Genomic DNA, 14,928 nt, shown 5'->3' on the forward strand with positions numbered 1-14,928 from the left:
AACACGAAATGCGTTTCGCGTGCCTTCTTTATTCTTTATGTGGCAGATCGAGATACACCCGGAGCAGGACTGCATCTCGGTGTGGAACAACGGCCAGGGCATTCCCGTGGTCGAGCACCGCGTCGAGAAGATGCACGTGCCCACGCTCATCTTCGGCCACCTGCTCACCTCGTCCAACTACAACGACGAGGAGAAGAAAGTCACCGGCGGCCGCAACGGCTACGGCGCCAAGCTCTGCAACATCTTCAGCAGGAAGTTTATCGTGGAGACATACTCGCGCGCCGAAAAGAAGCACTTCAAGCAGGCGAGTCTGCGGCTATTTTGTCCAGCGTGCCCACGTTTGGATTTGTTTGAGTGCAACCGCTTCCATGTACAGGGTGTCCCAGGTAATTTTAGCCAGAGTTTAAAAATATACAAAGGCAACGTAGCTGGTCAGAACCAAGGTAATGTTGTTTGCTGTCCCTTGGAGATACTCAAATTGTTTGATTCCGCCTAATTATATAGTCTTAAATGATTAATCAACTTCACGAATATTGTAATTAGGCGAGTGTCAATGAGAAAATTGTAGTGACATCAGAAACTCCCGATACAGCTTTCTATTGCTCAATACGTGCTACATAGAATATTTTTGTCTGAACGTAAAAGAAGCCCGCAAACGCAAGCAAAATTGCCGCGCGACTGGCCGCTCGAGGCACTTTGCGTGTATTCGGAGGCTTCTTTCACGCTCGGAAAAACTTATGTAGCACGTATTGAGCAACAGAAAGCTTTATGAACAGTTCTTGATATTGCTCTACAATTCTCATGGACACTTTTCATCCAATTATATTTGAGAAGTTGATTAATTAAGACTAATGATCAAATTAGGCAAAATGAAAAAACATATAATTTTAGTATCTCCAAGCGACGGCAAAGAACATTGCTTTGGTTCTGTCCAGCAACGTGGCATTCGCATATTTTTAACACTCTGGCTAAAGTTAGCTGGGACAGCCTGTATATCTTGAACAGAAAGCACTCCTGGATGTAGCTGCCTGTACATATTGGAACTGTAAGCGACAGACGCGCCTGTAGCATTTTTTTCTTTCGGGTCAGAATCTCTCGTGCAAAAATATTGCGGAGCAAAAAAAAAATGTTAGAGGTCGTGTGGTTCTTTATTTATAGTTGGATTATTAAACAATGCTGGGTGGTAAAACGTTGATCCAGGCTTGACTAAATCAGCTTCGAGAGCTAGGTAAGCTGTAACGGTCAACAAGCCCCGCCTCGCAGGTCTGGGAGGATAACATGCGGAAGACCACAGAGCCCAAGATCAGCACGGAGGCCAAGGGCGAGGACTTCACCAAGATCACCTTCTATCCGGACCTGGCCAAGTTCATGATGGAGAAGCTGGACGACGACACAGTGGCGCTGCTTTCCCGCAGGGCTTATGATGTGGCCGGCTGCGCACACGGTGTCAAAGTACGTGAGTTTCGTTTATGGCCGCCACTACGCCGTCAAGTGTCGTGCATGACCTGCCGCGGTGGCTCACTGTGGTGTTCTGCTGCCCAGCTGGAGGTCGTGGGCTGGAGTTCCAGCAGCGGCTGAATGCGAAAGCGTGCTTGTCCAATTACATTTACGTGTACGTTGACTCGAGTGGTCGAAATTAACACGAATACTTGCATTACGGCGTCTTTGATAATCTGTTGGTTGCCTTTAATAATTCATTATTTTTCTCGTGTATTCACTTCTTACAGCCCAGTGAAAGGGGGACACAAAGTAACCGAGGAACACGCGAAGTGCTGACTTTCTAACATACATTTATTTAGAAATGTTCGGTAAGAAGTCCGTGCTTTTGCGTGTCCCTCGTTTCCTGCTATGCATTTCGTGCGTCAAATTACCATCCTATACCTCTAAACGCCAGAAAAAAGTGGCAAGGCTCAGAGTGGCGCTAATAATCTATTATAATAGCTTTTCTAGAGTCGGTTTTCTTTCCAGAAGGTTACTGCGCCGTGCCGTCATGACATAGTAGGGCCACGGCCGCTGTATTCGTAAAAAGTGTGGCCTGCCGTGTGCATCGAAAAACTTGGAGGACGCTTAAGCTTCGCCTTCAAGAGTGGAACGCGATAGCGTTATCGCACCACGTTCGCACCGCCCACTCATTCGCTCGCCATGCTCTTGAGTCACACAAAGACGAAACGTGCGCCTGAGCAAGCGGCACGAACCAAAGAACTCGCTGTCTCGGAGGAAGAAAAACGATCTATGCGAGCCAAACGTTGTGATCGGCACGGACAGCCGGGCCGCGACGCGCCATGAAGGCGACGCGATCATGGCGCTGAGGCCTCGATGGGATCGTCCTCTATCTCGCTTGGGAGCACCACGCACCTCTCGCCAGAGAGAGAGAGAATCAACTTTTGAACTGAGCGCTTAGTGACGGTTGGTGCTCGCTGGCACCAGATGGGGTGGAACCTTATTCTCAGGTCCCATATGCGTCCAGCAGTTCCTGGCCCCTAGCCGCCAGCGCGAGCTGGGTCGGTAGGTCGGGGCTGGACAACAAGGTCTCCCATCGCTCGGGGGGGTTGGGGCTGGGGAGGGTGGGGGGTAGGGATGGTGGGGGGTTCTTGAGCTTAGTGCACTCTGCAATGATGTGTGCTAGAGTGCCTTTTGACCGTCTGCAAAAAGGGCATAAAGTGTCATGCTCTGCTGGGAACATCTTGTGCAAGAGCACGGGATGCGCTAGCGACCCCGCTTGCGTGCGTCGCAAGATCGTTTGCTGCTGTCGGCTGAGTTGCGGATGCGGACGGGGAAGCCTACATCTGCCACTTCTGTACATTTGCGTGATTTCTTTGTAGCTTGTCACGGGGTGCGGTAGCTCTGGCTCGTCCTCGGCCCGGATTGACAGTTCTCGGGCATAGTGGTCGGCGAGTGCGTTGCCTTCCACTTGCGAGTGAGCCGGGACCCACACGAGCTCAACGGCCCGTCCCGGTGATTTGCATTTGGTGAGGATCGCTAGTGCCGCGGGAGAGATGTTCCCCTTGCGGTAGCTTGCGTAGGCGGTCTGGGAGTCTGTGACCACGGTCCTCACTTCCGGTTGTGCGAGTGCGAGAGCCACGGCCACTTCTTCTGCTTCGGCTATATTCGTCGTCCGTATCGACGCGCCTGTGACCAGTTTATCGATGGTGGTGACGACCGCCGTTGCTCTGGTTTCGTGCTTGGGAAGCGAGGCGTCCGCGTAGAGAACCTCTGGGTCCTTTTCCAGCTGTCGAGCCATTGCCTTGGCCCGCGCAGAGCGTCTCTCGTCGTTCCTCCCCGGCTGCATGTTCCGGGGGAGAGGCTTGGTCTTAATGTCTCTCCACGTTGTGGGGAGTGGCTCCGTTGTCGGTTGCTGTTCAATTTGCCATCCTATCTTGCGTAGGACGGCCCGACCGTGCTCTGTCCGGCTCAGCCTTACTCTCTGGTGGGATAGGTGTGCTTCCACCAGCTCTTCCACCGTGTTGTGGGCACCCATTTCCAGCAGCTTCTGCGTTGACGAGTAGACTGGGATGCCCATCGCGAGTTTCACTGCTTTCCTTATCGTCGTGTTCAGCGTCTCGCGGTTCACCTTCGCAAGCTGGAGGTACGGGGCGGAGTACGTTACGCGTGACACGACGAATGCCTGCACCAGGCGCAGTGCGTCTTCTTTGATTCCTCTGTTCCGGTTGGTGACTCTCCGGATCATGCTCAGGACTTGCTCCGATGTGGTCTTGATTTTGTTGACGGCTGCGTGCGCCTTGCCGTCGCTGCGCAACAGAAGGCCCAGTATCCGGATCTGCTGCGTTGGTTTGATCACTGTGCCGTCGCGATGGTGATGATTATGTTTGGCGGCGGCTCTTTCTTCGGTCTTCCGGGCTGTACCATGAGCAGCTCCGATTTCTGTGGAGCGCAGCTCAGGCCGCAGGTCGTGGCATACTCGTGGACGGTCGTTGCCGCTCTCTGCAGGGCTTCCTCCGCCCAAGCGTCGGACCCCGTGCGGTTCGTCCACACCGTTATATCGTCGGCATAGAACGCGTGGTCCACGCCCTCGATCTGATTGAGTAGTTCGGGCAGGGGCAGGAGTGCTAGGTTGAAAAGCAGAGGCGACAGGACAGACCCCTGTGGGGTACCCCTGTCTCCGAGCTCCACAGGCTCTGACCGTTCATTTCCTATCCGGATAGTTGCTGTTCTATTGGTTAGGAAATCTTTAATATAGCCGTAGGTCTTGCGGCCACAATACGTCTTGCGCAGGTTCTCGAGCATGCTGGCGTGGGACACGTTGTCGAAGGCCCCTTTCAGGTCCAAAGCCAGTATACCCCGGGGCGCGTGCCTCGTTGCTCTTTTAATCACTAATTCGTGTAATTGGATCAGGACGTCTTGGGTGCTCAGGTGCTGGCGGAATCCATACATGGTCGCTGGCATCTGATTTGTCTCGTCCAGGTGTGCTTGAAGTCTTCCGAGAACCATGCGTTCCATGACCTTGCCCACACAGGACGTGAGCGAGATAGGACGCATGTTCTCGATCGTCAGAGGTTTGCCGGGTTTAGGTATGAACCGTACCTCGGCCTCTTTCCATTCTGCGGGCAACTTCGAGCTTTCCCAGGTTCTGTTGATGTGACCCAGGAGCCCGTGTGCCGCCGCATCACTCATGTCATGTCTCGCCAGCAGCACGGCACACATCGCAGGGTACGCTTTCCCACCAGACGCTCTACGACGCAGCGATCACGTCAGAGGCGTCCCGCGTCAGACGCTGCACCTAGGAATCGCGCTGTGAGTGGAAAGAGGAGCCGCGTCGCCTGAACACGAGGGTTCCAGTGACGGACGCTGGAAGTTGGAAGGGGAGAGAGCGAGAAAACTTATTAAACGCAAGGTTATAGGGGCATCCACGCACCGGTCCCCGCACGGCCCCAGTGCGCTCAAACGAGACGAAGGGGAGAGCGGGCGAGTGGCGCTCTACCTGTCGGGGCAGCGCCATACATTGCGAGGAGGGGGTCTTCTGTGTTTGCTGCAAGATGGCTCTGCGTGTGCGCCAAGCGCAGAAGAAATGTAACGGAAACGTACTTCGCTACTCGTTTAACTGCGGCTTCTGTAATTTACATGCTCATAATTACCGATATACACCGCAGTATAACTATTTACGGCACGTTTATAAGGCAACTCCGCATTCACTAAAGGCGCTTTTGTCCCGCTTTGAACCATCGAACTCATTGCTCAGTGAAATAAAGAAAAAACTCATTGCTCAGTGGTAGCGTCTCCGTCTCTCACTCCGGAGACCTTGGTTCGAATCCCACCCAGCCCATCTTGCAAGTTGTTTTTATTCATGAATTGCCTTCCGCCATTTTCGCTAACTGCCGACGCCGACGACACCGGCTTTTCTGCGACACGAGCTCCTTAACGCTGTCGCGTTAAAACCTTGGTACCGGGCAGTATACCCTTGATTGTCATCTTTTGGCGCTCAGACTGCGTTGCCTATGCTCTATTCATCGCCAGCGACGCCGTGAGGTCTGCGGCGCGAACGGCGCGCTGGCAGTACCGGTAGCGCACCGCGGATGTCTGTTTGACGGAGACAAGACTTGCGATGAGGTTCTGTCTGTGACAAGAAACTATTGCGACCATGTCGACCAGTGCACAGTATGGCGTGGTGCGGTGTGGTGTGCCGTTGCGAACATGCACTACACCCATTCTAAGATTGTGGCTAGTATCCTCTCGTATACCAATCTGTTTTGCGGTAGATATTTCATGCTTACATCTACTCTCGATTACGGGAGAGCCAGCAATATAGTTTTGTATCGAATGGGGAGGAATGATACAGATGTAAGCAAAATGGCTGCCTTTCCTTGCGCCATCCGCCGTTCAGTTTGCACGTGAAGTGGCGCGAATCACTTGATGGTGGTGTGTTGCTATGCAAAGGACGTCGTAATCGCGGTCGAATACGGATGGTATTCCCATCGCTAGGCGTTCTGACCTTAAACGCTGGTTCAACAGGTAAACATAATAAACATTTTTTATGCTTACAAGCCGATTTCGAAGACTTCCGGATAAGCCCTCTGGAACTACACAAGTTACATTAGTCTATAATTTACAGAACCCTCCAGCTGGCACCAGCTTTGCTTTAGAGTTAGTGTTCTACAAGTTAATTTTACTAAGTGCAACAACAAAAGCCCATACATCAGCTCGTCGCATGGCGCACGTTCTTTATATCTGAACACATCAAGAATATGTGCCTACAGTGTACTATGCGACAAAATACTTTTCTTGGCTAACTTGGCTGTCAAAAATGCATGACCGGAAGCTTTCTGGTGTCATGAATGCATTGCTACCACAGCGTTGTCTAGACGAAGGGTCTACAATAAAAGTATAATCAATTCAAAATCTGCCGCAAATTGCCCGTGTTCATGAGGTCCTGGTTTGAACGTCTCCATCGCTCTGAAGGCCTCCATTACACAGAGTTCATCGATGTCCTTAGTTTAGGCCCGACCGGTGCGTTTATTTTTGTGAAATGCAGTGTTTCGCTCTCGTATTTCTCACGAGAGGTTTTAATACTGCAATGACAGCGCCGGAACTGCATCGAGCAAATGCGGTAATTGAGAATATGTTGTAATTAAACAATTCCCTGAACATAAAGTGAGAGAGCCGATGAAAGTCCTGGTGGACGGCAATTGGCTAAAGTTAGTGCTTAGAGGGGGTTTCTAAATATGAGTATACTGCAGCAAGTTAGTCACGGTGATTCACTACATGTGAGGACAGCAAAACCTGCCGTACAATCACGTTGCTGCATTGCCCTTCTGCTCACTTTCAGTCGCTTGTCAGTGCATGGTTTTGTAGGCCTTTGCTTCTTGCGCGGGTTCGATCCCTGCCACGGTGGTCGCAATGGGGGCGAAACGCAAGAACGCTCGTGTATTTATGGTCCGTTCCATGCATACTAGTCAACGCTGCGGAGGCCTAGTAACGTTGGCGGAGGCTAGATAGACTTCTTGCAGTGGCTTCGTTCGCACTTGGATATATAGTTCGGTGTTTTTTGACCGCAGTTGCGCGCAACTGTTTTTTATGTAGGCCAAGTCTTGTATGAAACAAGTTTTAACCCCCAGGAAAGAAGACTGTGGTATGCGGCTGCTAATGCGTTGTTTTAGATTATTTTTGTTTTACTTTTCGGGTTTTTTATTTGCAACCTGTCGCGAGGAGCCTCACGTGCATGCTCGCGCGAGCGAACGCTGTTCGCGGGAATATAATTTTTATAATAATTTTTCATATAATTTTTGTAATTTTTAGAATAATTCTTAGTTTGCCTTTTTGCGCCCAGGTCTACCTGAACGGCAAGAGGCTCCCGGTGAAGGGCTTCAAGGAGTACGTGCAGCTGTTCCTCAAGGACCAGGAGGACGAAATAGGCAACCCGCTCATTGTAGCCCACGAGCTCGTCTGCGACCGCTGGGAGGTGGCCGTGGCCCTGAGTGCCTCGGGCGAGTTCAAGCAGATGAGTTTCGTCAACGGAATCGCCACCACCAAGGGTGGAAGCCACGTCGACCACGTCGCCGAGCACCTCGTCAAAAAGGCACGCCCCCTGTCACACTTTTGGCGTCTTTTTTTTTTTTTCCAAAGTGTAACTTTGCAGCACAGATCAGTTTTCATTTTTCACTTCCTTTTTTCATTTATACCAAATAAATGTAGGAGGTTGAGAGGAAATCAGCGGTGAACGGCTTTAGGATTTCTCAACCTTCTACAACTTTGGCAACAGCACAGAGGAAGAAAACATGGAAGTTGTATATAGAAGAATCGTCACATCTATGCAACTGGTAGAAGAAAGTATTGCTATAATAAAAATAGAGAGCTTAAGTAGAACCAGAAACTTCAGATATAAACCAGAATATGTGGTTTGAAATGTCCGCGAGGAATAGGAGAAAAAAGAGGGTAACATGTGTAAACCCCATAGAATTAAGCCGCGGCAGAACATGAAAGGTGTAGAAGCAAGCAAAATTCGCTAAGGTTTAACTCTTGTAAACCTAGTTTATCACTAGCGAAAGGTCTTTTTGGCTTGGTTTTGCAGACAATGCACACAGTGTCATTCAAATTAGGAGGACGCTTAAGCTTCGCTTTTAAGAGTGAAACTCGATAGCATTCAAAGTTGCCCGACTGGTTTTCTCACGCCACCCGGCAACTTCAGCTTATATAACAGTAATGTTTACCGAGAAACGCTGGCGGCGAACGGTATGCACGAATGCTTTCTGGTAGAAACGCGGCCTTTTGCATGGGCCGCGGACACGCGGAGGCGTGCGCCATCTGGAGGTGTTCGAAGGAACCATGCGTGCCGCTCTTTGAATGGTATAGAAACGCTGGAAATGGGGTTTGAGTTTCCGCGTAACGGAATTATTTTTTCTCCTATATTCAAATTACAATCCGACGTTATCATGTTTGTAGGTTGTGTGTAAATCGTACGTGCGATTTGCCTGACACACTTTACTTTGAGAAGTCCAATTAGTTCAGTAACGTCTCTGCTACACGGAGTGCCTGCGTTGTTCGGTATGCGCGGTTCGGAATGACTTTTTGCGAAAAGATGGTCGACGCGGGACACCGGCGCCTGATTCTCTGCGACACGAGGCCCTTAACGCTATTGCGTTAATACAGAAGTTTCGTGGAGCACCTTGAATAAGGTGCTTAACGGGCAGGCGGAACAATTTGAGCATCAGAAAATATCTAGTCCCAGTTTAAACAAGTTTCAGTTTCGCCCGAAAGGCAAAGCATCGATTGCGACACCAAATTATTAGACACCTGGGGGGTTATTCTGTAAGAGTCCACCTAGTGGAGTGTCCATTTCAACCGCCGCTGATTGGCAGGGGCCGCCCGTCTCCTCCTCGCTTGCACAACTCCATCCAATCAGCAGCGGCCGAAATGGACGGTCCACTATATAGGTGGACTCTTGCAGAATACCCCTCCTGTATAAAGTAAAGATAGAAGTTTTATCAGCCGCATAAACTTGTGAACATTCACCTACTAACTAAACAAGCACCGTGTCAGGCGCGCACAAGCGAACGCATCTCACTCAATGAGCGCGGAAACTCGCTGTCAAAACGCTGAATTGAGGAAGCGCTATTGAGCCTACATCGTCGGCTCACCCTCGCATGCATTCACTCGGACGTACAGCATAGGGCGCGCAGCGACGATGTTGTCGCCCTTGGACTTTGTACGGAACATCACGGTGACGACGACGGCGGAAACGCGCCGGGCGTGTCCATGTAATTGCTATCGCGGTAAAACATTTTGATGTACACGGCCGTGCTGAAGTTCAGGCTGTGCGAGCTCCCCAGGCAGTACGAAAAGGTAGCGTTGCAGCCTGCCTTGTGCCTGCTGCTATCGCGTGCAACGGCCATAGGCAGAAGCGCTAAACAGAAACCAGCACACCACGCTACCGTTCTAACCAGAAGGCAAAGAAAATGCATAGCAGAGGAAGCGGCCACCACCAAAAAAAGAGACCGCAAGAAGTTGGCCTGTACAGCTTCGCTGCCGTTGAGGTGTGTGTCTATGTGTGCGTGTGAGAAGTTTGATAATCAAACACGTTTTCTTTGTTTGGTTCTGGCTGGTTTTTAAGACATTTTTCGACTCCAAATACCTTGTGTTACACGCCTTATCGCACCCTGCAGCGGCAACTGCTTTGGTCAGGAATAGATTCTAGTACTTGATGTTTGGCTGGTAGGTTTTTTTGTTGTTGTTGTTCAAGTGAGGCTGTGTGCTGAAGAATTGGGATCTTTTTTCATCCATGGCTATCAATTGGAATAGCCTGTTTTTGGAGCAAACAAGATATATTTAGTAGAGGCTAAGAATGGGTTAGGTTTGTGCGGTATCTGCCACAATACATATACCTGTATTACTACTTCGCCTCCGTATCATGGACGTACGACAGAAGGGGAAAAAAAAAACCGCATAAACTCAGCTTGAATGGTTCTGCGGTATATGGGAATGGTCAAACTTATGGTATATTGTTTAATTACTCTGCTTCTCATACATATTTTTTTTATTCTCATACTTCCTTGCGTTGCTTCTTCTCAATGTCCTTGAATACTCCTACACTTTCAATCAGGTTATGGAGAGCGTCAAGAAGAAAAACAAAGCCGGTGTGAAGATCCAGAGCAAGCAAGTGAAGGACTACTTGTGGATGTTCGTCAACTGCCTCATTGAGAACCCTACATTCGATTCTCAGACCAAGGAGAACATGACGCTGCCTTTCAAAAAGTTCGGCTCCAAGTGCGAACTGAGCGACAAGTTCTACAGCCAGGTTTGTGTCGTATAACTATTGTCATATTTTTGTCCGAGCTAAGCGTAACGGTGTCTACTCAAAAGTAGGAGGGAGGGTTCAGGAGGTCCGCACAGCGGCCGCCAAGTACTTGCCTAGGAGACGCCCGCTGCGCGCTGACTCGCTTCCTGCAGGACCTTTCATAGAATTTATCCAATCCAATCAATTTTGAAGAATGCGACGATACAACGCTTGACCTGGTTGCTACTGCTTGACATACATCGGACTGCTGCCCTTGTGATTCAAGCTCTGCGTAGACTGTTTCTGGCAAGCTCTCGTAGCCGTAATGTATATATTTCGTAGGAGCTTCTCGCTGTTTGCAATGTTGCTACACACTGCAGAAACTTAGCGGTGATCTTACGCTCCGTAAAATACGAAGCTGTACCTCTGTCTTGCATGCATGTACCAAGACCTATATTCACACTTCACATTTGATCTCGATCATATTCCGCGGCCTCTCAATGTTCGATGAGACTGCACTGTCGCGAAGTTGCGTTATCCCGAAAACGCAGTTCAATAATCGATTGATCACCTGATAACCAAGATTGATGAAACCAAATGAGGGCTCCTGCAGCCTGAAGAATGAACTGCCATTTCAGAGCCATCATGCGTTTTTATTCATGCTTTATTTTGACTTCTTCAGACCGTGACCCTTTGTTTCTACGACTTAGACGACGAGGTGGATTTTCGCGCAACTCTGATCAAGGATTTCTCACTTTTATTTCAACGAGAAATACCTTACACTGCACTCCTTCTCCTACTCTGCAGATGCTGAAGTGCGGCGTCGTGGAATCCGTCATGTCCTGGGTGACATTCAAGGCGGAAAGGCAGCTGGGCCAGAAATGCTCCTCCAAGAAACACTCCAAGCTGAAAGGGATTCCAAAGCTGGAGGACGCCAACGACGCTGGTACCAAGAACTCGGTCGACTGCACGTTAATCCTAACCGAGGGGGACTCGGCCAAAAGTCTGGCCGTGTCCGGCCTGTCGGTGGTAGGCCGCGATAAGTTCGGCGTGTTTCCGCTGAAGGGAAAGATACTCAACGTACGGGAGGCCACGCACAAGCAGATCTTGGAGAACGCAGAGATCAACAATGTCATCAAGATCATGGGCCTACAGGTGAGTAGTTACCTGCCTGAGGTCAGCTTGATCTAAATACGCAGCCTATCTGCCAAGGTGAATGACCAAGCTGCTCCCTTTGAGATATTTCATAGTGCTTAGACGGGTGCGTCGAGACATTGTTACGTAGCTGAGGCTAGTGCAGAAGACGACGCTCGCTGATCTTCACGCGGGCAGCTTCCATTTTATGACTTTGAACACATTGTAAATAGCCTGAAATATTTTAAAGCTCTTCTTCCCGTAAACATATGGACGTGCGATGTCTCCGAAAGCCTTCATTTTGACCTGTAATATGCAACGACAATTGAGCCCGTCATCCATCTAGAGTGTGAAAAACAAAAGAAAAATGTGGCATTACCCCTGATTTTTAGTAACTGCGTCACCTCGTCTTTCTCACCGCCAAGGCCTGTGAGCTTCGCGCAACTTTGGAGAGCTACTTCAGATGGCGTGGGGTACTTTGTTAAAGTAAATTTGTTACTGATGCTATACCTCGCTTAGTGTTGGCGTTGCTTTATTTTCCTGTGCCGTATCTCGACTGGTTACACGACACTTGCGTTCGGTTCGTAAACGGCCGGAGCAGGTAACACAAAACGATACAAGTACTGGTGGCGTCAAATATGACGCGTGAGGAAAAGAAATCAACACTCCTTTTTTTTCGATTTGCAGTACAAGAAAAAGTACGAGACTGTGGATGACCTCAAAACGCTTCGCTACGGTCGACTCATGATCATGACAGATCAAGACCAGGATGGCTCTCACATCAAGGGCCTCCTAATCAACTTCATCCACCACAACTGGCCGTCGCTGCTCAAGCTCCCCTTCCTCGAAGAGTTCATCACGCCCATCGTGAAGGCAAGTCGCGGAAGCAACGAGCTGTCCTTCTACTCGCTGCCCGAGTTTGAAGAATGGAAGACCGCGACTGACGACTGGCAGCGCTGGAAGGTCAAGTACTACAAAGGTCTCGGCACCAGCACCGCCAAAGAGGCCAAGGAGTACTTCATGGACATGCTGCGGCACCGCATCACCTTCCGGTACCAGGGCAATGAAGACGACAACGCCATCGAGTTGGCCTTCAGCAAGAAAATGATCGAGCAGCGCAAGGACTGGCTCCGCAATGGCATGGAAGAGCGCAAGCAGCGACGTGAGATGGGCCTGCCCGAGCTCTACCTGTACAGCAAGGACACCCGGAACGTGACGTACCAGGACTTTGTCAACAAGGAGCTTATCCTGTTCAGTAACATGGACAATGAGCGTTCAATCCCTTCTCTGGTGGATGGACTCAAACCGGGCCAGCGCAAAGTTCTTTTCACCTGCTTTAAGCGCAATGACAAACGCGAGGTCAAGGTTGCCCAGCTTGCAGGGTCCGTGGCCGAGTACTCGGCCTATCATCACGGCGAGGCCTCCCTAATGTCAACCATCATCAACTTGGCGCAGAACTTCGTCGGCTCCAACAACATCAACCTGCTGCTGCCCATCGGTCAGTTTGGCACGAGGCTGCAGGGCGGCAAGGACGCTGCCAGCCCTCGATACATCTTTACCATGCTGTCGCCCTTGGCGCGTCTCGTCGCTCCCGTGTTGGATGACCCGATCTTGGAGTACCTGTACGACGACAACCAGCGGATCGAGCCCGAGTACTACATTCCGGTGCTCCCCATGGTACTCGTGAACGGCGCGGAAGGTATTGGCACTGGTTGGAGCACCAAGATACCGAACTACAATCCACGCGACATAATTGCCAATCTGCGGAAGATGATTGCCGGCGGAGAACCGGATACTCTCAAGCCATGGTTCAAGAACTTTCGCGGATCCATAGACCAGGTGAGGCTGCTCGCTGTTCCGCTAAAGGAACCTGATTTTAGTTTTATTGGTTGCTGAAATTGAAGATAACATGCTGACAAATGAGGATGTCTCTTCTATAAGAACGGCAACTGCTGTATGTATATATTTAATGTGAACATCGGTAAAATCTTTTCCTGAGAAACATTGAGGGCAGATTTACACAACGTAATGGAGCCCCCTATAGCTTACTCGTTTTCGCTTCAGTGCCTGGTGATGCTGTATTGTGGAACCCTAACGGCAGGGGACAAAAACAAAAGCAGCGCTGCAGAGCATAGATTTTTTTAGTTCTCGGCGCTTTCTGCACACACTGTGACCATCTCACTTCGCACTTTTGTACTTGTGATAGACTAGGACAATTGTGGTGTCGCTTCCGTTTTTAAACTCAGTATGCGACAGTTGCTCTCGGGAAGCTTGTTTACGCCTGTAGTCGCATTCGACGCCACTGCCGGACTACGCTATGCGTTTAATCTTGTTGATTACGGTGCGGTCGGCCGATGGCGCCAACGCTTTCGACAAACGAAGTTGTCCGTACTAATGTCGCACAGGTGGAGGAGCAGAGGTTCATCATGACCGGCGAGGTGGCCGTGCTCAGCTCCACCAGCATCGAGATTACGGAGCTTCCGGTGCGGGTGTGGACTCAAGCGTACAAGGAGGCGGTGCTGGAGACCATGCTGCATGGCACAGAGAAGGTGCCACCTCTCATCACAGACTACAAGGAGTACCACACAGACACCACCGTCCGCTTCGTGGTTACCATGACCGAAGAAAACCTGGCCAAGGCTCGTGAGGAAGGTCTTCACAAAGCATTCAAGCTGCAGACATCGCTTACCACGTCCTCGATGGTGCTGTTCGACTCTAAGGGCGTCCTGAGAACGTTTCGTACTCCTGGTGACATCCTGCGCGACTTCTACGCGACGCGCACGGAAGCGTGAGTTTGGTTTGGTTACGTCGGCTGGGGCAGTACGCGAGCATGCGATTACGCTACATCTATGTAATTGAACTTTCGAACTTCTTTTGCTTCCCAGGGCAAGCGTAGTGCGCTACACCTAAATTAAACAGATTACCGCGTCGCTTATTGAACAGTCTTCATTTCATGAACGTTCTTGTTGTTCCGCTCTAATTTCTGCCACTCAGGATAGCGCAGAGGCTAGCGCAGCTGTCGTGACCTTTTGCTGGACAAATACAATATGACTGAGTGTGCCACTTATGCAGGTATGTCAAGCGAAAGGCCTATCTTATCGGCCTGCTGTCTGCCGAAGCGAAGAGTCTCGAAAACCAGGCTCGCTTCATTCTCGAGAAGATCGACAACATCATCAAGATCGAAAACCGGCGTCGCAAGGAAATGATCGAGACACTGCAGCGGCGGGGCTACGATCCCGACCCCATCGTCATCTGGAAGAGGCAGCAGCTGCAGAACACAGGGCGCCGGGACAGCCAAGCCGAGTCGCAGGACGAAGCTGAAGACTCTTGTGAGTTTAGTCGCGTATTTAAAAACACATTCTACGGCTTTTACGATGGGCAGTTTGCGTTGAATTAGATATTTGCACTTTTTGTGATCTTGTTCGTAGAACGCATCTTAGCCGTTCGATGGAAGTCCATGTCTTCCACACAATATAAGAAAGTACTTGTACAATGTGAAGGTCTCATTCGCTTCGAAATAAGGTCTTACGTAGTAGCGAACGTCTCGCGTCCACTTCCTTGCAGGTAAC

At 50.2% G+C, this 14,928-nt stretch overlaps 1 protein-coding gene across 1 annotated transcript in view; it reads left to right on the top strand.

Moving 5' to 3' along the window:
* LOC126543941 (DNA topoisomerase 2-alpha-like) overlaps positions 1 to 14,928 on the top strand; it is a 29,722-nt gene that overhangs the window by 7,129 nt on the left and 7,665 nt on the right. The window contains exons 2-9 of the mRNA XM_050191109.3: positions 47 to 304; positions 1,264 to 1,452; positions 7,283 to 7,531; positions 10,052 to 10,246; positions 11,033 to 11,380; positions 12,047 to 13,198; positions 13,765 to 14,147; positions 14,432 to 14,688. Of these exons, the coding sequence (XP_050047066.2) occupies positions 47 to 304; positions 1,264 to 1,452; positions 7,283 to 7,531; positions 10,052 to 10,246; positions 11,033 to 11,380; positions 12,047 to 13,198; positions 13,765 to 14,147; positions 14,432 to 14,688 (3,031 nt within the window). The remainder of the gene's footprint in view (positions 1 to 46; positions 305 to 1,263; positions 1,453 to 7,282; positions 7,532 to 10,051; positions 10,247 to 11,032; positions 11,381 to 12,046; positions 13,199 to 13,764; positions 14,148 to 14,431; positions 14,689 to 14,928) is intronic.

Source organism: Dermacentor andersoni, chromosome 3, assembly GCF_023375885.2.
Source record: "Dermacentor andersoni chromosome 3, qqDerAnde1_hic_scaffold, whole genome shotgun sequence".
NCBI lineage: Eukaryota > Metazoa > Arthropoda > Arachnida > Ixodida > Ixodidae > Dermacentor > Dermacentor andersoni.